The sequence below is a fragment of the Eumetopias jubatus genome, unplaced genomic scaffold (assembly GCF_037043125.1).
Source record: "Eumetopias jubatus isolate StellerSeaLion01/CBP00866 unplaced genomic scaffold, mEumJub1_p1.0 scaffold_8, whole genome shotgun sequence".
NCBI classification, from domain to species: Eukaryota; Metazoa; Chordata; class Mammalia; order Carnivora; family Otariidae; genus Eumetopias; species Eumetopias jubatus.
In genome coordinates, this window is record NW_028274814.1 from 127,490,892 (window position 1) to 127,516,613 (window position 25,722).

Below are 25,722 nucleotides of genomic sequence, written 5' to 3' on the forward strand. Positions count from 1 at the left end.
TCATGATGGTGATGAGGATGATGATGGTGAAGATTATGCTGGTGGTGATGAGGATGATGATGGTGAAGATTATGCTGGTGGTGATCATGGTGGTGATGAGGATGATGATGGTGAAGATTATGCTGGTGGTGATGAGGATGGTAGCGGTGATGATGGTGATGGTGGTGATCATGGTGGTGATGAGGATGATGATGGTGAAGATTATGGTGGTAGTGATCATGGTGGTGATGAGGATGGAGGTGATGATGGTGATTGTGGTGATGAGGAGATGATGGTGAAGATTATGGTGGTGGTGGTGATCATGGTGGTGATGAGGATGGTAGTGGTGATGATGGTGATGGTGGTGATGAGGATGGTAATGAGGATGATGATGGTGAAGATTATGCTGGTGGTGGTGATGATGGTGGTGGTGGTGGTGATGATGATGGTGGTGATGGTGATGAAGATGATGGTGATGGTGGTGATGAAGAGGTTGGTGGTGATGGTGATGATGATAGTAGTGATGATGATGATGGTCATAATGGTGGTGGTGGTGGTGATGATGATGAGGATGACAGTGATGAGAAACAAAAGAAATAGGGCTGAATGTTTATTAAGCACTTAGGATATGCTAGACTCCCATGAGTTTTAAGTGACTTATCTGCATTAGTTCATTTAATATTATGAGGTAGGTACTGTTATTATCCACCCAACAAATCCATTAGGTCATAAAAATCCCCATTTCCAGAGAGGTTAAATAACACACCCAAGGTCACACAACTAGTTAGTGGCAGATTGGAGGCTGAGACTCAGGCAGTCTGACTCCAAACAGCATGTTTCTAACCACCACACACACTGCCCCTCCAGGAACAGGACAGTGAATGAGGCACAGCCTTTGCACTTGAGGCTCAGTGGGGGAAGCAGACATGAAACATGACCGAATTAAACAAGTAACATGTTAGACTTTATTAGCAGGGATTGTGGGTACACAGGGGAAGAGGAGATTCTGACTGGGAGCATCCTGGAGAGCTGCATGGAAGAAGTGACACTTGATCACAGCCTTAAAGGGCTTCAGTAGTTGGGAGAATGAGGAAAAGGGCACCCCAAGGTGAGAAAACAGGAACAAAAGCAGGGAACCTGGAAGTGTAGGTTTAGCTGAATGATGCTCAGAGGAGGTGGTTAGCCCAACCGAGGTCAAAGGTGTCCCAGCATCTTGGGGAACTAGAAGGGTGGTGCAGGGGCCTAAAACATGGACCTTCTTCTCTTCACTTCCTTGTGAGTTTTCTTGTTCTGAGTTCTTTTTTTTTTTTTTTTAATTTATTTATTTATTTTAGAGAGAGAGTGGGCTTGCGTGCAAGTGGGGAGAGGAGCGGGGGAGAGGGAGAGAGAATCTCAAGCAGATTCTGCGCTGTGCGCAGAGCCCAATGTGAGGCCCAATCCCACGACCTTGAGATCATGACCTGAGCCAAAATCAAGAGTCAGATGCTCAACCGACTGAGCCACCCAGGTGCCCTTGTTCTGAGCTTTTATACTAGAGCTTAGAGAAAGACAGATGGAAAGATGATACTCCAGCCTGACATGGATGGAAGGTACAAGAAAGAAAACATATCACCTTAGTAAACTTATTATTCTGATAACGCCAAGTAGTACATGCCATTATTCAAAATTCAGAAACTACGGACACGTTGGAAGGAAACACCACCCACAATCCCACTAGGCAGAGAAATCCTTAGACAACATTTTGGGGGTTGTTTGGGGGGGGGAGTTTTGGTACTTACTCAATGCAAAGTTTTTAAATAACATAATCGTGATCCCACAGTATGCGATTGTGAATTTCAGCTTTTTTCTACTTACCATTTTAACAAGAGGATTTTTTCCGTGGTATGGCAGTTCTGTGTAAACATTTTTAATGACTGCATAAATTTTTCATTTTATCACATGGACGTACCAGAGTTTATTTAACCATGCTGTTATTTTTTAAACATATATTTCTTTGTCAAATTTTGGATCCCATAAATAAGGTTCGGGTAAAAATCCTGGTGCGTAGATTTGCTGCATTTTGGGTCCTAACATTGGGAAGGATTCCCAGAAATGGAATTACTGAATCAAGGGTAAGGAGCATTCATTAAGACCTTGGCTACATAATGCCAGATTGGATTTGGAGCTGACCCTGGCTGCACTGGGCTGTCTCTGAAATTAGGGTAGGGTGTAGGGTGAAGAGCACAGACTTTAGAATCAGACAGACCCAGGCTGGACTCTTGTCTGTGCCTGAGTTTCCTTATCTGTAAAATAAGATATCTCAACCTTAACATTATTGACATTTGGGGCTAAATTCTTTGCTGTGGGGACCATCCTATGCATTGTAAGATGGTTAGCTGCTGCTCTAACCTCCACCCAGAAGATGCCAGTAGAGGCCCTTGGATATGACAACCCAAAATGGCTCCAAGCTTTGCCAGGTGTCCTCTGGCAGGCAGAATCCACTCGGCTGCAGATCACTGCTGTAAAACTGAGTAATGTAGCGCATGCTTTGCAGAGCACATGAGGATTAGAAACAGTGCACGTGAGGTGCTTACTCACTGTCCGTGGCACGGTGTAGAGGCTCAGTGAGTGGCACCTGTCACTACTGTTCGTAATAATCGTGACAGTGACATTTCCCACAGCTGGATGCTACAGAGATGATACCCAGGAGGACACAGGGGATCAGCTTGGAAGCCACACCTGGCTCTAGGAGTCTCTGGGTCTTTGGTTCTTTGGCCGAAATCATCCAGCAGTTTCCCTCTCCGCTCCTTCCAGTGGTCACCGTGCATCCTACTATTTAGGAACAGAATTGCTTCTCAGACTTTCCTGATGGGAGCCTTTCTCCCCTCACTGTCCACGCCCCCCATGCCCCCCTGATGTTTGCAACTCAGCTTTCCTCCTAGAAGACCGTGAGTGCTGTGCTGAGTCCGTTACTGGCAAGTCCAAGTCCTTCCCCCTGCACATCCCTGGGGGTGAGGGAGGCCCCCTCAGCCCCTGCCCCCTATATGCAAACTCACCGGAAACCCAGCACCTCTGGAAAGTTCACCAGGCAGTTTTTGGGAGTCCCCAGGTGGCATCTCATGTGTAGCCATCCCTTCGTCCTACCCTGCTGGGGCTCAGCCTGTGGTCTTGGCCTCCCGTGATCCTCACACCTTGCCCCTGCCTGTGGCTGGTGACACCTTTGAGGACCCTGACATCACAGCCAGGGGCAGAACTGGGAGGTCTGCAGTTCCTTCCAGAGGCCCTGTCTGCCACCGCCTCTGCGGCTTGTCCCCACCCCTGTGCCCACCGAGGATGTGGTTACTGACAGGTACCAGTTACAGATGGGCTGAGCTTTTCTGCCCAGACTCTGCGTGTGGCCAAGCCAGCCATGATCTCTGAAGCTCCTGGTGGGCTCTTGCTGCCACCAAGGAATGAAGACCCCCTTCTCTCCTGCCCTCTCCTGGGGGCAGCGTGGTACAGTAGCTAAGAGATCCAAATGGCAGTAGTTTGAAGCCAAATTATTTCCCTGGATCTCAGTTTCCTCATTTGTAAAATGGATATGCCACCTGGACCTACCTCACTGGGTTGCGTGGCACCAAAGGGCTATAAGATATAGGAAGCTCTCAGAAGTGTCCTGCACACAGGAGTGCTATTTAAATGGGTGTCTGCTCTTGCCCACCGTCGCCTCATCCCATGGCCCCAAAGCCCAGCTGCTGGGCTGCTACACATGTTCCCAGCTTTCCCGGAAAAGCTCTCTCAGCTCTGCCAGTGCCCGGGCCAAAGTTCTGATCTGAGAGACCAGGCTTCTGTTGGTTCCAGAACCAGCTTCCTGCCTACGTCATCGCTGGTTACTCGCATGCCCCTCTAGGCCCCTTCCCTTAGGGCAAGTATCATCTAAGAGCGTGCATGGCCATCCATGCAGGTGGACCCAGCAGCCACCACCCCCTCCTGGAGACAGGTCAGACTCTGAGCCCCCTCAGCTGGAAGCTCCCCTCTGTCAGCAGAGGTGGACCCATCTCCTGAGCCCCTCACCATGGAATCCACAATGGCATATATTTGGGGAGACTGGGGATTTAGGCCTCAAATCTTCACCAGTTTTTCAAAGGCCACACCCTGAGGTAGATTCTAGAAGGAACTGGGGTGTACTGACTAAGAACGTGAGCCCTGGCAGCCTCATTGGAGTTGCAACCTGCTCCTTCCTATGTGACACCTGGGCCAGTTGCCCCTTGCCTTGATTTTCCCATTGCTGAAGTGGGTTTATGTCCTCCATGGCTCTTAGATAATTAAACCGGAAAGTGTATAAACGGCCCGAGACGTGGCAGGTTCTCTGTATATTGTGGTTTCCGCTTCTGCTGTCACCTCCCTCTACTTCATGTCATTCTCATCAGAAAATTCACAACATCGTCATTGTGCCCAGTCCCAGCCCAGACCTGCCATCTTGTTCTCTTCCAGGCTCCTTCTCTACATTCGCTGGTCAGCCTCCCTTTACCAGTGGCAGGAGCCGCCCCTTATGAGACTGACTGATAGGACGGGCCCAAGGCAGGTACCAGGCTTCCTTTTATCCTCCCTCCCAAGGAACAGCATTTCTAAAAGATGTAGAGAGAACAGGGAAGAAAAAGCAACTAAGGACCTAAGTGCACCCCCAAACAGACATCCAGAGTGCACAGCTTTGTAGCATAGATTCCTAAAAATGTCAATGCCAGCATGAAACAGCAAATCTGACGCTGGGTCAGGATGCTGGCAGGACTGTCCCCGCACGTCCCAGGCACCCAACCTCCAGGTCTCATCATCCAGAGAGAAGGACGAGCAGGCGGGCTGTGAGCCTAAGAGAGTGGCTAATGTCGTGCCCACAGCGTGCCAGGCGCTTCCTCATTCTGCCCTGAACCCTCACACCCACCCGACGGGGGGCTCATTTCCTCGCCTGCGAGGCTGAGTGACTTGCTGGTCTGTGCACTGATGAGCAGCACAGCTGGGATTTGAATTCCTTCTCCTGACTGTGAGCACTGGTTCCCCATATTTTCCATCTGCAGGTCCCCCGGGGGTCTTCCCTGGTCCACCTACCTCTAAGAGAGCATTTCCTTCTCTGATTGTTTTTTTTAGTTTCTTGGGCATATGTTCCCACTGTGGGGAATGGAGAGAGGAGGGTCAGGCTCTGAGCAAGGCATGGTAAGATGCAGAGGGGTGCAGGATGGCCACCCCACCTGCTCTCTGTTCAACCCCTGCATCTTCTTGCTGTCCAGATATTAGACTTGGTGGATTATACTCTGGTTTGGTTGTCCTGTTAAGGCCTTAGGACTTTGACAACATGGAAGTTTCCTTTCCTCTACAAACTCCTATATCAGAAATAGTGCCCACTTGGAATCTTGTCTCAAGAAGGATTTAAAGGCAACATCTACGCTCAGTGCGTAAGAGCTCTGTGATTGATTAACCATATCTGCCGTGGACATGGACTAGAAAGGGGAATATTTGCCATTTCTGCCCTTGGCTGAGACCACATCTCCATAGTTGATTCCCCTAAGGGGAGAGGGAGGTGAATGACCCTCTTGTCAATCTTCTTTTAAGGAAACGGCCCCACCCTCAGACTAGAAACTGGACTTTGGGCCTTCAGAGGAGAAACTTGTGCCTCTCACTGAGCCTCACTTTCTTGGGTTTGGATTTGAGGTCAAAGTGTCCTGTTAAAAGGGTACAGGTGGATGGCAGAGGAGTGGTGGGCTCTGCAGGCCTGGTTTCAACTGGGCAGTGAAGGATTGGGAATGGAGGAGACAGTCTCCTTCCCCTACCAGGGGCTGCCTGGGTGAGGCGGGGGTGGGGTGAAGGGGGAGCAGTAAATTCCAGTTGATGTTTCAGTCTTGAGCCTGAAGGCAGAATTCTGTCTTCTTCAAGGTCTTTTCTCCTAAGGCCTTCAGCTGATTGGATGAGGCCCACCCACATTTTGGAAGATAATCTGCTTTTCCCAAAATCTACTGATTTAAATGTTATAAGTTAATGCGAAAAATACCTTCCCAGCAACCTATAAACTAGTGTTTAACCCAACAACTGGGCACCATAGCCTCACCCAGTTGATACATAAAATTATTCATCACAAGTATCTCAGATGAGCGTTTCCCAGAGTGTGCAACACATTCCACTGGATGAGTGGAACAGGGCAGCGCATTCAATAACATCGGTCATGGAGTGATCCTTTTAAATTCTATTTTAATTCTGATTGCTTCAAGAAGAAAGGCTCCATTTGGTATGAGCCCCTAACACTTTTCTAACACTTATTATTTAGAACAACAACAAAAAACCAGGACCAGAATTCAGCTATAAATTAATTATACTGTTTTGTTTTCATCAAATTAACTTTTATAGTGATCTTCTGTTTATGGCAACTGATATTGATCTTCTGTTTATGATAAGTGACAGAACATCTCCTTTTTAGATAATCCGTATTTAAAAAAAAATCTAAATGAATCCATTTATTTTTTTAAAGACTTTATTTATTTACTTGTCAGAGAGAGAAAGGGAGAGAGAGAGCATGAGCAGGGGAAGCTGCAGGCAGAGGGAGAAGCAGGCTCCCCACTGAGCAAGGAGCCCAATGCAGGGCTCGATCCCAGGACCCTGGGATCATGACCTGAGCTGAAGCAGACGTTTAACCGACTGAGCCACCCAGGCGCCCCTAAATGAATCCATTGAAAGTTAAGTAAACCGTGGCACAGATAGGACTTGGATACAGCTGCACTCATGAAGCTAGTGTACAAACAACCTAAGTTCGGGAAATGCCATCTTAGCCTAGAAAAGTCAGGGCTTCCAGGCCCAGCCAGCCTCCCAACAGGAAGGTCCTCCCTGTGCGGCCAACTGGGGAGCATGCATTTGGTTTGATGAAGAGAAGGCTGGTTTCCTTCGGAGAAAGCAGGAGAAAGACTAGAGTGTATCCCAGATTTGCTAGTGCAGAGAAGAGTAAGACAGAGCCCCTTTCCTCAGGGAGAATGGTTCAGTGCGGGGATTCTGGAGCCAGACTGCCTGGGTTCAAATTCTGGCTCTGCTGCTTAACGGCTGCTGGTTGACCTTGAGAAGTTATTTGACCTCTTTCCTCATCCATAAAATGGGTTTATAAGGGTATCTGCTTTGGGATGATGATTTGGGGTGCTTAAAACTGTGCTGGTGCATAAATGTCATTTAAGACTGAGGTGCTGCCATGGGGAAGGACCCACAAGGAAATGTCAGCTTTAACCCAGCGCTCTACCTGCTGTGATAAGAAAGTGCAGTGTGACACACACACAAGGGAGTGGGGGAGATTCCAGGAGGACTTCCTGGAGAAATTAATATACCAGCTGATACCTGGATGATCAGTAGGAGTTAGCCTGGAGAAGAGGAGAGAGAGAATGTTCTGGATAAAGGGAATAGCCTATGCACAGGCTCAGAGGCAAGAGGCAGTATAGTCCTTGACTATACTTGTGACTGCAGGTAAGGCAGTACTGGCTACAGCAAAAGACGTGACCAAGGGTGTGTCCCAAGGTGATGCGCACAGAGGGCTCCCTGCGCCTTGTTAGAAGCCGTGGGTTCCAGAAGGGCAGGACTGTGATTATCTTGGCCGCCCTCTGTGCTTGAAGTCGCAGCTCAAACCTGGTAAGCAGTGGCAGTCATATGGTGACTGAACAGATGCCTTCCTCTCTGCTCACTGTGGGACCCAGAGGTCCCAGAGGACCGCTGCAGTTGAATGAGGGGGTCCCAGGATCGGAATCTCTGCAGGGTCTTCAGCACATCTCTGCAAGTCATGGCCGCCTGAAGGATCTGAAATCTTACTTCTGTCCACAGGTGACCTGGTGTCCCGAGCAATGCATCACCTGCAGCCCCTCAATGCCAAGCACCACGGCAACGGCACCCCCCTGCACCAGAAGCAGGGGGCGCTCTACTGGGAGCCGGAGGCCCTGTACACCCTGTGCTATTTCATGCACTGCCCTCAGATGGAATGGGAAAATCCCAACGTGGAGCCTTCCAAAGTCAACCTCCAGGTGGAAAGGTAAGACTTGCTTTGGCTCTGGATGGCCAAAGAGAGGAGCCTCCCCTCTGGCCACCACCGCCTCGCGGTGGGTGGATACTTCCTCCAGGGAGGCACAGGGGTGCAGGAGGGGAGCAATGCTGGCGGTCAGAACTGCACAGTTCCCAGAAACTCACTGGAGGGGTCCAGGTGGGAACCTTCTGTCCCAAGGGGGGTGTCTGAGACCCAGGTGGGGTCTTTGAAGTGGGTTTGCCTAGGGTCGCTCCAGTTCAGGATAAAAACGGCCTGCGTCAGGAAGGTGGGTCTGCAGATTCCAAAGGGGTAAGGGGCTCTGCTGTGCAGGGTGGCATCCTTGTGAAGACAGCTTTGGGAGACTCTAGTGCCTTGGGTGGGAGATGGCTTCATTTTCTCCTGGCTGCCCTGGGGACTCCCATGGGGAACCATAAACACCTGCTCAGCCGAAGTGGGCCCCAAAGGTGTGCAGGAGACGGGCTTGCTCAAGCAGAATCCTCAAGGGAAAAGGAGGAAGGGAAGGCTTCCTGGGAGAGGACACTCCCTCTGACCCAGCTTCTGTCCCTCCCTAGCACAGTCCCTCCGCTTCCCCGTGCCTCAGTTTCCCCATCTGTAAACCAGCAGCTCAACTAAGCAGTTCCCAGGTCCCCTTCTATCTGGAAAACTACAGGACTCTCTGAGGATGGTTTCACCCTCTCAGAGGCAGGCTGTCAGAAACCAGACTGCCTGGGAGCATCCCTCTTCCCCTAGGAACGACCCGCAGAGTCCATATCCCCATGGCGCCTCACAAATCAGGCCCCACCTCCACACAGGCCTTTTACTCCAACTATTATAGCAGTGACCCATTTATCAAAAGACTAGTGAAGAGAGTGGGTTCTGGGATCCAGACTTCTGACTTTAAATCCCAGCTCTTCCAATTAAACGTCAGAGGAGGGTGAGGGCCTTGGGAAAGCGCCTTAACCTCTCCGTGCCTCACTTTCTTCATCTGCACAATAGGGCTACTGAAAGTAAATCCTGCATAGGGCCATCGGAAGATTGAGTGACTTGAACAGTGCCAGCACATAGTAAGTGCTCAGTAAACGTTTGCTATTGTTTCTGTTGTTGTAGACACTATCTGCACATAGGCGAACAACTCCCAGTTTGGGCTCAATGCAGTCTTCTCTGTTAAACAGTTACAAGCAGTTTTGGGATGCTCACTGGCTGCTTAGCTGCTGCAGGGATGATCTGGGGCTTAACTGGGCTCCCTTCTAAAACCACGTCTCCTGGCTTTCATTTCCAGGAAGAGAACAGAGCATGAGTTAGACAAAAGTTGCTGAGGTTTTGTTCTTGTTTTGTGTTTGAGAATCCCAAGTTAGCCTGAAGATTTCAGTCCCACCTGGAGTTAGCTTCATCTGGCCTCCCGCAATCTAGACCGAATCAGTGGGTACCCTGTACGGATTTTCACGTGCCCAACATGCCCTCATTGGAGAGGTGGCAAAATGCCCATCGTCCCTGGGCAGGTTGTAACCTCAGTGCGAGACACCCAGAGTGCTCCCTGTGAGTGTGTGGCCTTAGCGCTGAGTGAATGAGCAGCAGCCTCGGCCTGCGGGACATCTAGCTCTTCGGCTCCCGCCCCAACAGCCTGTACAATAGTATCTGGCTCACCTCCCGCCAATGTGCACATGACCCCCAGTGGACCCCCCTCCATCTCCAGCCAGGCAGTGCCTCCTCTGAGCCCCAGAGTCTTCTCATCCTACTCAGCCTTAGTTTCCCCATCAAGTCTCACACACCCGGACTGGTTCTTCTCATAGCACCTTATTCTTTTCTGCGTAACACTTACTGCAGTTGGTCATCGTGATTCTGTTATGTGTTCGTTTATTGCCTGTAAGCTTCATGAGGGCAGAGAACATGTCTGTTCTGGGTTTTGGTCGCCACTCCACACCTAATGCCAAGCTCAACATCTGGTGCATGGTAGGGAGTCAGTAAATATTTGTAGAAATAATGAGCAAACCTGTCAATCTAGCTGCCTGTGGAACATTTCCATTTGGGTATGCTCATGACTACTTCAAATCTGAAGTTACCCTCCTTCCCCTAAAACCAACTCTTCTTTCTCCCTCATCTCTAAGAATGGTGTCACCACCAACCCGGTCACCCCGTCAGAAAACTGGGCCTCGCCCCACACTCCTTCCTCTCCCTCACTCTCTCCTACAGCCGCTGGTCAGCAGGTCTTACTGATGCTGTATCTACGACATCTCTCATTTCTCTGTCTGTTCCCCACCCCCAGAGATTGCTGCCCCTGTATGGTTGGGCACCTTGTTCCCTCTTACTTCTGTTACGGCATCTGATTTCTAAACAGTCTCCCAGAGTGTGAGGCTTGATATCCTCTGAGCAGCTCCGTCCTCCTCACGGCCACCAGACTGAAACTTCGAGAATGTGAATCTCATTGTGTGATGGACTCCTTGCCCCCCACTGAACACAGGGGCATGACCCCATTACATTTTCCATTACTCGGCTTCCATCTTCCTTCTGGAATCCCCTTCAGGATTCAGAGTGCAGCTGGAGTGGCCCTCAGTCTGAGGAGACCATCTGAGGTTTCCAGACTTTCCGGGACAAGATGTAAAGACACATGAGCTTTGAGGGAGAGCAGAGTAAAGAGAACATGGCCCCAAATGTGTTGAGTCAGTTCTGTCTCGACCTTTCCTGTCTTCTTTGGTTGATTTTTCAGGGGTCAGCACAAAATGCAAAGTAGAACTTGTCATTTTTGAGTTGTGTTCACTTTGGTCCTCCAGAAAGAGTGTGGATTTGGGAACGACATTGACCTTTGGCCTTGTAGCCCAGCCCTGCTTCTTCTAGCTCTGAGACCTTGAACAAGCCATTCCTCCTCATGGAACCTCTTTTCCTCAACTGTAAAATGAAAGTGGGACCAGCCTCACAGGACTGGTGTAAGCAATGAATTCAATATGGTAGCTAAGCCACCAGCACCATGCCTGGCACGAGAGCACCTCTCCTCCTCCTCACGCCCCAAAGAGTAGTTGATATTATATGTCTTTTTATTTAGTGGGGCAGCTCTAAAATCCTGTTGTTGTTGTCCCTACAGAAGCCTGTGTGTGTTCCTTTTAGACAAAAAGCTATTTCTCCTCTTCCTTGATGGAATAGGCATTGGTGTTTAGCATCTGAAATCACACATGAAAGGGCTTCAGAGGAAAGAGGACTTCTGTTTTCAGTCACCAGCTCCCTACCAAAACCTCTGAACAAGAATTTTCCAATGGGTGGTGGACTCTAATTTGGAGTTGTTTATCTCTCTCTTTCTGTCTCCTCACCCCCAAAATCAAACACCGTTTCCTTAACTCTTTATTTTTATTCTGGCAACATCAAGTAGGGCCATGGTGCTTATATGGTTTTTCACTAGACTGTATTCTTCAGGAAAGGGGCTGAATATCATTTACTTTTGTCCATTCCCAGCAGAAAGTCTGGAAACATTTGTGGACTGAAATACAGATTGTTTTGTGCCTCAAATTGTCTCTGCTTGTCAGAAGAGCCTTCTTCCCTGGCTGGAGTATTTGGAAGTAGGCCTACATGCACTATTTTACCCTTTCATGTGGGCCCAGCTTGACAGTTACTACATTTTTTTTGGATAGTTTTGTTTTTCACTGCGGGATTTTGAAGAAGCTCAGTGCCAGTGTGAAATTTCTGTAGTTCAAGTTTTTCCAGAACTTTGGCTACTAGTTTTTGAGCTTCTAAAATCTTGCAGAGCAGTTCTTTGGCTGGAAGCATGTACTGGGACCAGGACCTGTAAAGAGCTAGAGTTCCAGAGTGAGATAGACAGGCATGTCTCTACTTAGTCTCTACTCCAGACCACATGGAGTAGAGACTAAGACTGAAAGGCCAGACTTGGAATCCTGTTCAAGTCAGGTGTTTGCAATTTCAACATGAAGAAGAAAGAGGAGGAAAACATTCTTTATCAGGAGAATCTGATCTTCAGTATCACTAAATCTTCTATTGTGCCAAAGGCTGGTCACTGAAGATTTATGATGCTCTGTGAAAAACAATGCTAACCTTGCAAGTGCCTCCAGGAAGGGAGTAGCTTCAGATTCCACTGAAAGAAATAAATTGCAATTAATTATGGTACCCAGCCTTGACTCCAGCCCACCCCACTGGTTTGTGACTTAATTTTTTTTAATTCCTTAATTCAATTTATAATAAAACTCCCTGAGGGCAAACAGTCTACCTTTTATATGTTTTTCTAGAGCCCAACATAGTATTTTGGCACATTACACATGCTTAACAAGTATTTGCTAATTTAGTTAAAATAAACACAACCAATGTCATCAGCAAAGCCTGTTTTGTATTGGAGCATCAGATGTTTTACAAAGAAACCTTAGCTCAGATGTCATCCTTATTTCTGACTTTCATTTATCTAATATTTCTAAGAAATTTCTAAGAAATAGGTAATAACTGGGTGTTATTCACAAACAATGAATCATGGAACACTACATCAAAAACTAATGATGTAATGTATGGTGACTAACATTACATAATAAAAAAAAGGAAAAGAACTTAAAAGAAAAAAAAAGCAATGTTACAACCAAAAAAAAAAAAAAAAGAAAGAAGTAATTTTGGTTAATTTTTTCCTAGGACAGAACCTTCAGTAGTTCAAATTGAATATCAAAATAAACACATATCATAATATCAATCAGTCAATAAAATCAGGTACTTCAGATGTTTTTACTTTAAAAACTCAGATTTTCTAAGATTTATGATTAGGCGATATTTATTTTATTATATATATTTATATGTAAATATATATGTTTGATTAGGCAATATTTATTTTGTAAGGTTTATGTTAGGCAATAGTTATTTTAGTAACGATAAATGTAAACACCTTACTTTTGATAGTAGGAGCTATATGAGATGAGGCTGCTGGCTTTAAATAGAATCATCTTCAGTCTGTGACAAGATTTTCCTCCCCTATATCATTACTGGAAATATCAGTGATTCCTAGATGTGTTTGGCCATGAATGACTTCAGTAATGACCACAAAATGAAAAACTGGTAGGATAAATTGGACTATTTTGTTGCCTGAGGTAGCTGGTAATGCCTGAGAAGATCAGAGATGGGTTTTACCCAGAAGACTACTCAATTAGGTAGTTCTATCCTCCCCCAGACTCACTGAAAGCAAACAAAAACACACAGCTAGGCAGTGGGAGCTCTTGCCCCTTTTGCAAGCAGAGCTGTATAAACAGATGTGGTGCACTGTCTACCAGGGACAGCTGAACCAAAAACATAAGTATACAATCACCAATCACCAACTGTTTGGGAGAAAGGAAACAAATCTTAACAAATGGAAGAATTTACACTTGAAGAAACAGAGCTAATAAAGCAAACATAGCAGACCTTAGAAGTTAATGGTACCCAAATACATCTTCCAAGACACTCGCCCTGTCAAAAGATCACTCCAGCCCATCAGTTCTTGATGCTTTCTCATCTGTGGCATATGTGACAGGTGATAGTCAAGTATTAACATACACCAATGGGCATACTCCCAGGGTTATGCAAAATTTCCAGCATGCTATTATAATTCTTCCTTGTTCCTTCACCCTAAGGAGTACATATCAGAATGCAAGTGGGTAGAGGTATCCTTGACACAAACAGCACTAGTTAGTTGCAAAGGTTAAACCTACTATGACTGCTTAGAGCAGAAAGAAAACCTCTGGAAGGCCCAGTGTAGGTAGAAGGTTACCAGATCCTTTCCCCTTCTGCATGGGAATTGGACCTTGGGTTAATTCTCTAGCTCTGTTCTCCTGGAAACATGATAAAAATTGCAGTATAACTATGTTACCAAGCAGCATGCTGTGGTCAGAGTAACTCTAGATTGATAAATTTGATTTGACCTGCTAGTACTGTAAATACTTTCTAAATATCCAGAGCTTTGGGCTTCCCTGAATCCACTGGCTCTTGTCACTGGCAGTGTCCTTGTAGGAACCTTGAAAACTCTATCTGTGGAGTTGCTACAAGAGATATTGGGGTTCATAAACCAGGATAGTTCTCAGAGTCACTCAAGTGGATCTCATCATCTTGCACCTGAGGGTTACCTGGACAGAAGATAGCTCAAGGATGGCTGACTATAAGGACTCCCACTGAAGGGAACATTCGATGCTATCCTGCTGGGCCAAGTGTGGCCTATGATAGTTCCATGAGTCTAAATGTTTAGTAGAGCTTAAAAAGACTTCTGGTGGGTGTTAAAGCCAGAGAACCAGGCTGCAGGGCTGCATGACCTAGAACAGTGTCCAGGTTGCACCCCAGGACTGCTCTAGCAAAGACCTCAAGGCCACCAGGGCTGGGCACAGACACTTAACTTCACACCACCAATGCTGAGCATTGGACACTCCTAGCAGGACCTCTGCACCATTACCCATGAAAGCTGAATGTCTCTACCAACACCCTAGTGAGATTCATGTTCCATCTATGTCACACCACTTGCTTCCAGATCAATGGAGCCCAGGCCACATGCTTGCACCCTAGCTGCAAGGGAGTCTGGGAAGGTGAATTTCTGCCTTGGTGAACCATGGACTAATAATGTGGGAAATTCTCCAAACCCAGTAAGGTCATCAGTGGTTCTGGCCAAAAAAGTTGACAAAGGTGTACTATGCTCTTCTAATTTACTTGTTTTTAATATAAATAACACACAAGTGAATCACTTGTACAGCTCAGTACTTTTGACCATTGTTAGCCACACATCTCACAACTGATGAGCTTACACGTCACAGCTGAGAACCAAAATACTGCCTCAACATAAGGACCCTTTAGACTAACACTCTGGGAACCTGGATAGAAAGGAGGAAGGAGGAGGACTCTTCCTGGCATCCTCAGCAGGGATGCAGAATGCCTTTTCCCAGAGGAAGACTGCTACTTCCTCCTCTTCCCAAACCCAGTGATCACGTCTGGCACAAAAGACCCGTCATATGCCCAGCCCAGTGCTACAGGGTCCTGGAGAAATGCAGAGTGAACAGATGCATGGGAACATGCTAGCGTGAGGGGGCCACAGCTGCAGGGCTGTATGTGGGCCTTGGTGGATTGGCCTAGAATCCCAAAAACCATATAAACAAGGGGAAAAATGCATGTTGAGTTCTAAATAATTAACTTGAGAAAGTTTTAAAACATGATCCGTTCATAACTTGAGCATGGCTGCAATTTATTTCATCTGGCCAAGGTAAAAACAACTCTAATCCCACTATTTTTCAAACTGTGGGTTACAGCTCATTAAAGGGCCATTAAATCAGTGCAGTGCAGAGATTGGCAAACTATATCCCACAGGCCAAATCTGGCCCACTGCCTGTTTTTATAAAGTCTTATTGGAACACAGCCATACCTATTTGTTGACATATTATTTATAGCTGCTTTTGCACTTTTGATTAGCTGTGTCAGAGACCAAATGGCTCACAAAGCTGAAAATACTCTTTGGCCCTTTCTAGTAAAAGTTTTCTGACCCCTGATGTTGTGGGTTATAACCTAAATTTTTAAAAACTGAACTAGAACAGAAAAAATCCAAGTAGTCTTCATGAGGTAAGGTAAGGATGTTTTGTGAAACTTCCTTTTTTTCCCCACTATATTAACTTAACTGGAGATGATTAATTTGCCCAAGGTCATGTAGCTAAAGTTGCAGAATTAGTGTCTGAACTCTTGGAGTCAGGCCCTGGTCTGTGCTCACATTCATTAGGCTGTTCTGCAATCAGTGGGATATGATTTCAAAAGAAATAATAATGTTTGAAAGCCTCACCCCTAATCCCTAGAATTTGTTTTATAATCTTCATGATTGTTTATAGGATATGAAACTAATATGTCCATGTATTAAATAAAATGTGGTGACTCCAAAAAAAATCAAGAAAGAAGACACTTTGAATCACCCATAAGCACTGTGACCATAAAGGGCATATATTCTGTCTATATCAAAGTCTTTTGGTTGTTTCACAAAATAACGACCATGCAGTTTTGTTGATCCATGTCATTGAGTGGCCTTCAAAAGCACGATTTTTCAAGGGACTGTTCCATCATTGGGCATTTAAAGTCAAGAGAGGTCCGAGAACAGGCATAATGAACATGCTCCATGATGAAGAAGGTGAAGCTGAGCCCTAGTGGGATGAGTGGACTTGTCTGGGGCCATAAGTGCACCTGCAGCAGATTCACAGGGTGGTGCCTTGGGGCCTTTGCACAGGCTGTGCCTTCTTCCTGGAACACTGCCTCCTTTCTACCTCTCTGTCATCTGGCTTAGTCAGTTCATCCTTCAGGACTGATTGTAGGCATCACCTCCTCCTGGAACCCTTCCCTACCACCTCAGGCTATACTAAGTGTAGAGGGCCTAGCTTAGTGCATAGCATATAGTAAACGTTCAATAAATGCTCATAGAACTGAACAGAGCTGGGTCGAACGAAACCTGTGTGTTCCAACTCAGACAGCCCTCAGCTTGGCACTTGCTATACCGTTCATGTGTCCCAGGCCTCTTTTCCTCAGCTGTAAACAAGAAATAATAATTCCTACTTCATGGGGCTGTTTCAGTGACCAGTGAGCTAACTTCTGCCAGTGCAGTATGCATTCACTGACACATAGGAGATGTTCCATAAATGGTAGGAATGATTACTCCCTTAATTCAGGTTGACTCCTTCTTAGATATGTTCATATATATAAAGCACTTCAAATCCAGCACACATTAGGTGCTTTATAGATAATGGCCCTTGTTATTCTCGTTGTCATGGTGCTTGGAACCTGAACATACACTATAGCAGGATTTCTCAGACTGTAATCAGGAATGTGCATTTGAATCCCCTGGGATCTCATTTAAAATGCAGATTCTATTCATAGGTCTGGGGAGGGGTCCTAGATGTTTCCTTTCTAACAAGCTCCCAGGTGAGGTGATGCTGCTGGTCCCTGGGCCATACCGTGAATGACAAGACATGGTAGTTTTTTGTGTGTTTGTCATTCCTTTCCCCAACTGACTTCAAGCCCCATTTTTAAGTTACATAAGGGCAAGAAATAAGCTTTTATGGTGATTTTTGTCTCTCTGGTAGAGCTTGGCACATAATAGGCTTTGGGGGCTGGATTGAGCCTCATGAGATGCTGGATCTCTATGTAATTTGACGAAATGAACAGATTCCAGAGGTCAGACCTGGCCAGCCTGCAGAACTGCGGAGCTGCAGCAGCCAAGGGAAGACACTGAGTGTCTGAATATAATGATCATTTTCAGCCTAACAAGGTGGCCTCTCTAAAGTGGCTCAGGGATAGCAAATTAGTGAGAAGCGTGCAAGGCAAAGGTGAGGCAGGATTTCACAGGTGTCCTGTCTGGAGAGAGGCAGCAGGGCAAATCTGAAAGCTCACCAGCTTAATCCTGTTGAACACATCTAGCCTCCAGGCCTTGTCAAATGGCTTCGAATCGAGAGGTTTTTTCCCAGCCAAGGGGCAGAGATTGCTCCTGACCACAGGTGACAAGCTGAGAGGCTCAAGTTCAAGAACAACCTTCTTCTCTCCCAACACACAGGGTGGTCTGATCAGATGCACACACTGCACTTGTTCGTTTGAATATCCAGGTCTTCTCTGAATCCCAGCTAACTGGCTGCCACAGCGGTCTGGTCTCGGCTGACACAGCAATTCTTCATTTTATGGGAAAAGGAAGGCAAACCTCACCTTCATGCACAGAGACTGAGGAACTAGCCCTACACTGTCCAGTATGGTAATTACCAGCCGTGTGTGTCTGTTTGAATTTAAATGAGTACAAATTAGGGGCACCTGTGTGGCTCAGTCGGTTAAGTGTCCAACTCTTTTTTTTTAAGATTTTATTTATTTATTTGACAGAGAGCGAGCGCAAGCAGGGGGAGCTGCAGGCAGAGGGAGAAGCAGACTCCCCGCTGAGCAGGGAGCCCGACGTGGGACTCGATCCCAGGACCCAGGGATCATGACCTGAGCCAAAGGCAGATGCTTAACTGACTGAGCCACCCAGGCGTCCCTAGTGTCCAACTCTTGACCTCAGCTCAGGTCTTGATCTAAAGGTCATGAGTTCAAGCCCTGCGTTGAGCTCCTTGAGCTCCATGCTGAGCGTGGAGCCTACTTAAAATAATAATAATAATAAAAATGAATGAATGAGTGAATAAAAATTAAACAGAACTAAAGCTTCAGTTACTCAGTACCAACTGTCCTCATTTCAAATGCTCAATAGCTACACGAGGCCAGTGGTTCCCGTTTGGACATACAGGATGTTTCCATCACCACAGAAACTTCTATTGGACAGCGCTGAACTGGAGGCTCAATGCAGGTAGCACCCCCCTTTTAGAAAAACAGCCCATGAAAATCAGCACTCCCAAAGCAATATGTAAGTAAGGAGTCATTGTAGAGACCAGGGACCAGCTTACCTGCCAAGGCATATTCCATGTCCCCATGTTTTGATGATCTTAGAGCCCAGTATTTCAAAACAACCATCATCATCACCCCCAAATTTTACAAGGTATTTGTCACATACAGGTCTCCCTTCTTAGTGCATTGGCTCGCTGAATCCTCCCAAGAATGTTAGGAGTGTATCAGCACCACCTTACACAACTGCTGTCTCTCCCTTCCCATGAAGAACATCAGGCTCAGAGAGGTTGTGTAGCTTGCCTATGTTGCACAGCTAGTCGGGGGCAGAGTGGGATGCAAGAACAGGCAGCTGAGTCCAGAGTTCGCTCTCTCAACCGTGCGCTGTGCTACAGGGACAGGAAGGATTGTCGGGCTTAAAGGGGAGGGCCCAAGGTCCCTCTGAAGGTTAAAAACCTGAAAATCTCCAACCAGAGATGTTCTTGCTTTAATATGCTTCCCCCTTCCCTTCCCTTTTCCTTCTAGTATTTTCCCTGGCTTAGGCTTCCATAAATATTGCTAATATAAATGGAATAATGATAATCAAATCACTTCATCTGATTAGACAGCAGTTAAACCTCTTGGAGAAACACGCTCACCTCCTAGAATGAATTGCTATCAGCATAGACCCTGCCTCTTCAATCTTCACTGCAGTGCTACTTGAACTTTTCCTTTCTTATTTAATTTTTAAAACTTGTTTATTATTTTATTTATGATTAAACTTCTCATTCCGTTGTTCATTCTTCATTCATTTATTCAGCGAACGTGAATTGAGTGCCTGAGCATAGTAACAGTAAGAGCTAGTGTCCATCGAATCTTCTACGTGCATTGCAAGTACTTTGCATGAATTAACTCATTTGTCCCTCAGGATAACCTCATGATGGTAGGCCTTCTTGCTGTCGTCCCCACTTTCCAGATGGGGAAGATGAGGCAGAGAGGTCACAGGGGGATTCACGCTCAGCAGCCGGGCTCCAGAGCTCCCTCCCATTACCCGCTGTTGCTGTGCCAGGCCCTTTGCTAGGGAGGGGGCACCCAGGGGACCTCCCATGGCTCCTCCCCCGTGCAGTTCATTCATCATCAAAGAAAGAAAGGCCAAAGGGTCAGAAGGAGGATGCAGATAAACTGCCACAAGGGACCCAGGAAGGTGGTTTTGGAGGTGAACTGAAACATGGGTAAGATCGGGCACTCCCGGTGGGAAGGAAGTCTCCTGAGTTCCATAGACCAGTGAGTCCAACTACAGCAGAGGCCAGGCTGACCTTCAGCTGGCTCACAGAGGTGCAGCTGTTTGGCCAGCTGTTAAAATGCTGAAATGCTTCCCTATGAGTTGGTGAAGAACTGCAGGCCTAGATGCCTCCCCCACCACACGACTCGGCCATCCGGCACCAGCAGCAAGCCATCCGGGTCCATGGCAGGGCGGGGCGGGGTGGGGCGGGGGCGCTCTGCCTGCATCAAGGCCACAGGACGTACGTGGTGCCTGAGCCTTACCCAGAGTTAAATATTTAGACTATCATTGCTGAGCTAAAAGTGTGTGGGAGGGGCGCCTGGGTGGCTCAGTCGGTGAAGTGTCTGCCTTGGGTTCAGGTTGTGATCCGAGGGTCCTGGGGTCGAGCCCCGCATCGGGCTCCCTGCTCAGTAGGGAATCTGCTTCTCCCTCTCCCTCTGCTGCTCCACCTGCTTGTGCTCTCTCACTCTCTCTATGTCAAATACATACAATCTTGAGAGAAAACCAAGAAAACAAGGAAGGAAGGAAGGAAGGAAGGAAGGAAGGAAGGAAGGAAGGAAGGAAGGAAGGAAGGAAGGAAGGAAGGAAGGAAGGAAGGAAGGAAGGAAGGAAGGAAGGAAGGAAGGAAGGAAGGAAGGAAGGAAGGAAGAAAGAAAGAAAGAAAGAAAGAAAGAAAGAAAGAAAGAAAGAAAGAAAGAAAGAAAGAAAGAAAGAAAGAAAGAAAGGAGAAAGAAAGAAAGAAAGAAAGAAAGAAAGAAAGAAAGAAAGAAAGAAAGAAAGAAAGAAAGAAAGAAAGAAAGAAAAGTGTATGGGAGAAAATTCTGTCCTACAGGTGTCGTTGGGCCTTGGCTCCTTCAATGGTGGGGTGCAGGTGAAGGTTCAAACAAAGGGAGAAGCCTAAGCCAAATGCAGATAAGCTGCTCATCCTTCAAGACAGCTGCATCCTCACCGCTGCTGTGAAACCTTTGCTGCCCCCCCCCACCGCCCCCAGCAGGACAAGAACTCCCCTGTTCTCTGTGGAAAATGCTAACAACACTTGGTGCCATTGTGTGCCAGGCCCTGGGATGAGCGGACTTCGGGTCACCCGACTTAAATGTCCCAATCACCCTCTGAGATGCTGTAGTTATGCCTAGTTTCAGATGAGGAGGGAGGCTGAGAGAAGTTCAAGGACTTGCCCAAGGTCACCCGGCTAAGCTTGTGAGTGGCCGGGCTGGAGGTTGGGCCCAAGCACTGTGAATCCAGAGCCCGTGTCCTCCAGACCGCCTCCCGCATAGCCCGGGCTATTGCTGTACTACCATTTGCTTCCATGTCTGAGCTCGTCGGAGGCAGGGACTGGGCTTTGATCAGCTCATGCTCTCTCTGGCAGCCAGCCAGGGCCTGGCACAGAATGGACGGGGACATAAAGACCAGTCTGAGTGCAAGGCAAAAGGAGGGTGGAGCCCGGCGTGAAGGTTTCTGCAAGAGCCCCGAAGACAGATGACAAGCATGTGGCTTGACCGAGTGCCATCTCCCATGTCCCCTAGCAAGAGAAGTGGCCAACTGGCCTCCTCCCTTGGCCTGGATGGTCCCAAGGGAAGCTCCAGTAGCCTCCTTGGGTTTTTGGTTCCTTCTCCTTTGCTGGGAACTGGCAGCCCTCCACGTGCCCTATGTCTGGAGCCTCGGGCACTGTGCGTGAATATCCTGCACATGTAGGGAAAAAAATTTTTAAAGAACATCAGTGAAAATTAGCCCTTGAAGCAGCCCAGTGCAAACTGAGGGCTGGCCCAGCATGGCAAGGGCCAGCAGGAACCCCGGGTGCCCGGGAGCAGAAAGGCCTGTAAAGAAGGAACACTCCCCGAGGTCAGCCTGCTTTCAAACCATCTGTCCCGTGCCAAGTTTCCGCTCTGTTTTATCCTTCCAGAAACGGCGATATTGACAGCCAGCACATACCTGAGTTTTAAACATTATGGAAAACAGCCCAGGCAGTAAATCTGGTCATTTGCCCAGTAGACATAGCATCTGAGTTGATCTTGCATTTTTCAGTCTGACTTCCCCCATGAAACCTACACATGTCTGCACGTCTCCTAGTCGACCATTGTCCTAGGTTTTCAATGATTCAGTCACATCGTCCCCTCCTTCCATTTTGCTCTCCTCATGGACTGCAACCTTTTTACAACTAATACAAGGTAATACAAGGTGCTATAAATTCAAATTTTTATATTATTTTTTTTACCGAAACGTTATATATGCTGATTTTTTTAATTTTGGAAAATACAGGAAGGCACAAGAAAGAAAATTAAAATAACCTACAATTCTGCTATGCAGAGGTAGCTGAAGTGATTATTTGGTACCTTTCTCATCTTTGTTTTTAATACAAATAGTGGGGCTTTTTAAAATAGCTGTACTGTGTATGTGTATATAATTTTCTATCTGCTTTTATTTCACGTAGTATGCCATAAGCATTTTTCCTGGTACTACTACAGAACATTCATAAACATCATTTTTAATGACTGCGAAATATTCCATCTTGTGAATGCACCATAATGTACCCAATGGTTCCCAAGTTGCAGGTCATTTGGGTTGTTTCCAGTTTGTGAATTGCTCTTCTTTTAAAACTATACACAGTAGCATGACTAAAACATCAATGCAGAGTAGAGCAACTGAGGGGTTAACTCATGAGGCTTCTGAGGGTGTCTTTGAGTGAGAAATTGCAGGAAAGGAGAGCCCAGGGAGGCAAGCTTACCCAGCTCCATCCCAGATCCCGTGTGTCATTGTGTTCCACGGGAAGAAACGCCTTGTGGGAAATGTAAGGAGAAGTGGCCCCCACCTGACCTGCAAGGTGTCTGGCCACAGTCACTACAAAAATCTCTTAAGTGAGCACTTCATCATGTCTAGGAGTCTTCCACACATGCAGTCTCCCTGCATTCTGGGAGTGGAAAGACCAGCCGGGGTTGTTTTCACAACTTTTTTTTTTTAAGATTTTATTTCCTTATTTGACAGAGACACAGCGAGAGAGGGAACACAAGTAGGAGAGTGGGAGAGGGAGAAGCAGGCTTCCCGCTGAGCAGGGAGCCCGATGCGGGGCTCGATCGCAGGACCCTGGGATCATGACCTGAGCCGAAGGCAGACGCTTAACAACTGAGCCACCCAGATGCCCCTGTTTTTCACAACTCTAAAGAGACTGGCTCTAGAAAAGTCATGAGATTTGCCCAAAAGCCATGCAATGGGAGTGGTCAAATTGAAACCAAAGAGCTGCTCTAGGGATCTCTGGAAATCCCCACCCTGCTTCCCATCTTGCTTCTAGAATGGAGCAGAGCCTTAGTACAGCGTCATCAGAAAGCAAGTTTTGAGCAGGTGCCATGGACAAAGTTCATGGTGTATGCCGTTGGCAGTGTCCAGCGATTAGGAAGTCTCCACAAATTCCAGGAAAGATTTGTTGACGGGTTGTGTTTGTTTATTATTCTGGGTTTTAAACGGCTCTGTTTTTGTTTTCCCTGTATGTAAGAAACATTACCCGTGAGGGCTTCCTTGGGTCTTTCAAACTGGTGTGAGGAATTCGGTCAAGATTTAGCCAGTCAGGTTCAGGTGGGCCCAGGACTTGAGGCTGAATGTGCTTGCAAAAGAAGGTGGCTATTTTCCTGGGCTTCTGTTTCACTGAAAAGTTCAAACTCCCAGGCTGCAGTGAGCCTTTTTTGGCAGTCTTCTGTCACACTGTCCATTATTAGATCCTTACACAGAATCTCTGCCTTTACTTGGAGACCCTACGGCAAGAGGGTGTAGAAGGAGCATCCTGTGAAGAAAAAAAAAATCAGTAAATAGGCAAAACCAAGGACCCTCTTGTTGGAAACATGAATGGCACGTTCCACTGTCTTCAAAACCTTCCCTGGAGGCGTTGTCCCTCTTCAGACCTCAGAGCACCTTATAAGACCATCTCACAAGGCACTTTTCATGGTCAGCCTCACATTGTAGATATCTGTCCTTCCTTCCCTGCTGGCTGACCACCTGATGCTCCAATCCACCAATCCAAAGACTCAATTGAACAGGTACACAAGGATAATTAAGGACAGTTAAGCAGACTTTAGCCCTCAGGGCTGTCCTAGAAAATTGGGGATGTGTGGCCACACTAAACTCCTCTACTAGATTGAACACCAGGGTCCAGGTCTTAAATCCTTGTGTCTTCCACAAAACTCAGCACACACCCCTGCTCCAAGAAGACAGTCAATAAACAGGGAACAGGTTAAGTGATCAGCCTGCTCCATAATGGCCCTCCCTGTTCACGCATTTAGTATCTCTCAGATTCATCTTCCACAATGTCTCCTACCCCCTTATCTCGTCAGCTGCCTCAGGCCACAGAGTCCCCTGAACTTGCTCTGCACTTCCTCCACTAACTTCCTCTGCCTGGATTCTTCCAAGCTGCTCTCTCCCCCCGCTTCCAGGCTCAGGGTGACATGTCCCACACTCCTACCCCCTCTCACTGCAGCTGATTTTGACTCGTCCTCCCAGAAGATTGTATGCATAAAGCTTTTTTAGATAGCTGCTTTTCTCATGTTTTGCATATGACCTCAAGAGTTTGTTGAGGGCAGGGACATTTTCTGGTCTCACCAAGTGTATGAACTGGTACACAGCAGGCGCTCATTTATTCATTCATCCATTCAACCGCTATAGAACATCTACCATATGCCTGACAAGGAACAAATGCATAAATTATAATAAAGTATCCGTCACAGATAAGTGGTGTAAAGAGAAATAAAATTGAGTCCTCAAATTATGTACAAGTGATGTAAGGTGCTGTTTCAGGTAGGGTGGTCCGGGAAGGTTTCTCTAAGGAGGTTGCATCTGAGCAGAGACCTAAAGGTAGAGAGGCAGTAAGCCATGTCAATATCTGAGCACAGATCTTGCCAGGCAGCGAGAACATTAAGTGCAAAGGCCCTGGGACAGGACCATTCTTGGCACATGCAAGATACAGTAAGGAGGCCAGTGAGCCTGAAACAGAATGAGTGGGCAGGGCGAGTGTAGGAGATGAAGTCCAAAGTGGGCAGTCAAATCTTGCAGAGCCTTTTGGGCACACAGAGTAGTTTGGTTTCTATTATTCCATGTGTGATGAGTCGCTCAGTAAATGTTTGTTAAATTGAATTATTTGAGTTTAGTTGAATGGAACTTAACAGAATCAGGTCTCACATTAGGATGGACAGCATATGGTTTCTGGACCATGTGATATCCCCAGTCTGTCCTTGTTACCTACAAATGGAAAAGCACTATGAACAATCCCATTAGTAACTCTAAAACCTGTTAGTGTATGAGTTCACCTGTTCTGGGAGGGACTGGCATAGCCTTGTGCCAAAAGCCTTGTGGACAGTGACAGTTTTGCCAGACCCCGCCCCCCCAACAGGCACGGGTTTCATTGTGGTGGCAGATGGGGTACAGAGAAGATCTAAACTCAAGAGGAATGTGGTCCTAATGACTGCCCATCATTTATGTTTCATTTCTGACTTTCTTAGACTCTGAAGTCTTCGAGGGTCACTGGGATTGATTCTGGGCCTTTGGCCAGGGTTCTGGACCTGACTTTTAACATAGTTTTTACCCAAGCCTGGTTCTCATTGAATCTTAATTATGTGGATTCCTACCCTTAACACAACTGAAAATAAGCCACAGTTAGCTATTTTTATAATTTTACTTGGTTCTTCTAAAAACATTCCAGGGAACCATCACCCACCCACAGTAAAGTGGGAAACCCACCAGAACTTAAGCTAAGCAAATAAACATGTGTTCTTTCATTCAAAGAATGTTGAGGGCCTATGAACCAGGCACCGTACTAAGTACTGGGGATCCAGCAAAGCACAGGATACATCCCTGTTCTCATGAAGCTGATGGTCTAATGGAGACAGAAGAAACAAGGACACTAATATAAAATGTCATCTTGAGTGGTGGCAAGTGCTACTATGTGCAAGTTTGGGGGGTACAAAGGTGAATCATCCATGCCTTCACAATGTGATTGGGGTGGTTATAAAGGCATAAATGATAACAATAATATAAGTGGTATCATGGAATTATGTACTAAGTGCTATATGGAGGTAGAGGGAAACAAGTAGCTAACTGTAGCATATGGAGGGGGGCTTTGGGGAAATACATACCAGAGGAGGTGACCTTTGATCACTCTCTGAGGATTTAACTGGACGGAGAGAGTAGAAAGAGGGAG

General features: G+C 46.8%; 1 protein-coding gene across 1 annotated transcript in view; it reads left to right on the plus strand.

Annotated features, from left to right (window-relative positions):
• ABTB3 (ankyrin repeat and BTB domain containing 3) overlaps positions 1 to 25,722 on the plus strand; it is a 298,415-nt gene that overhangs the window by 176,475 nt on the left and 96,218 nt on the right. Inside the window, exon 3 of the mRNA XM_028088606.2 lies at positions 7,777 to 7,981. Within this exon, the coding sequence (XP_027944407.1) occupies positions 7,777 to 7,981 (205 nt within the window). The remainder of the gene's footprint in view (positions 1 to 7,776; positions 7,982 to 25,722) is intronic.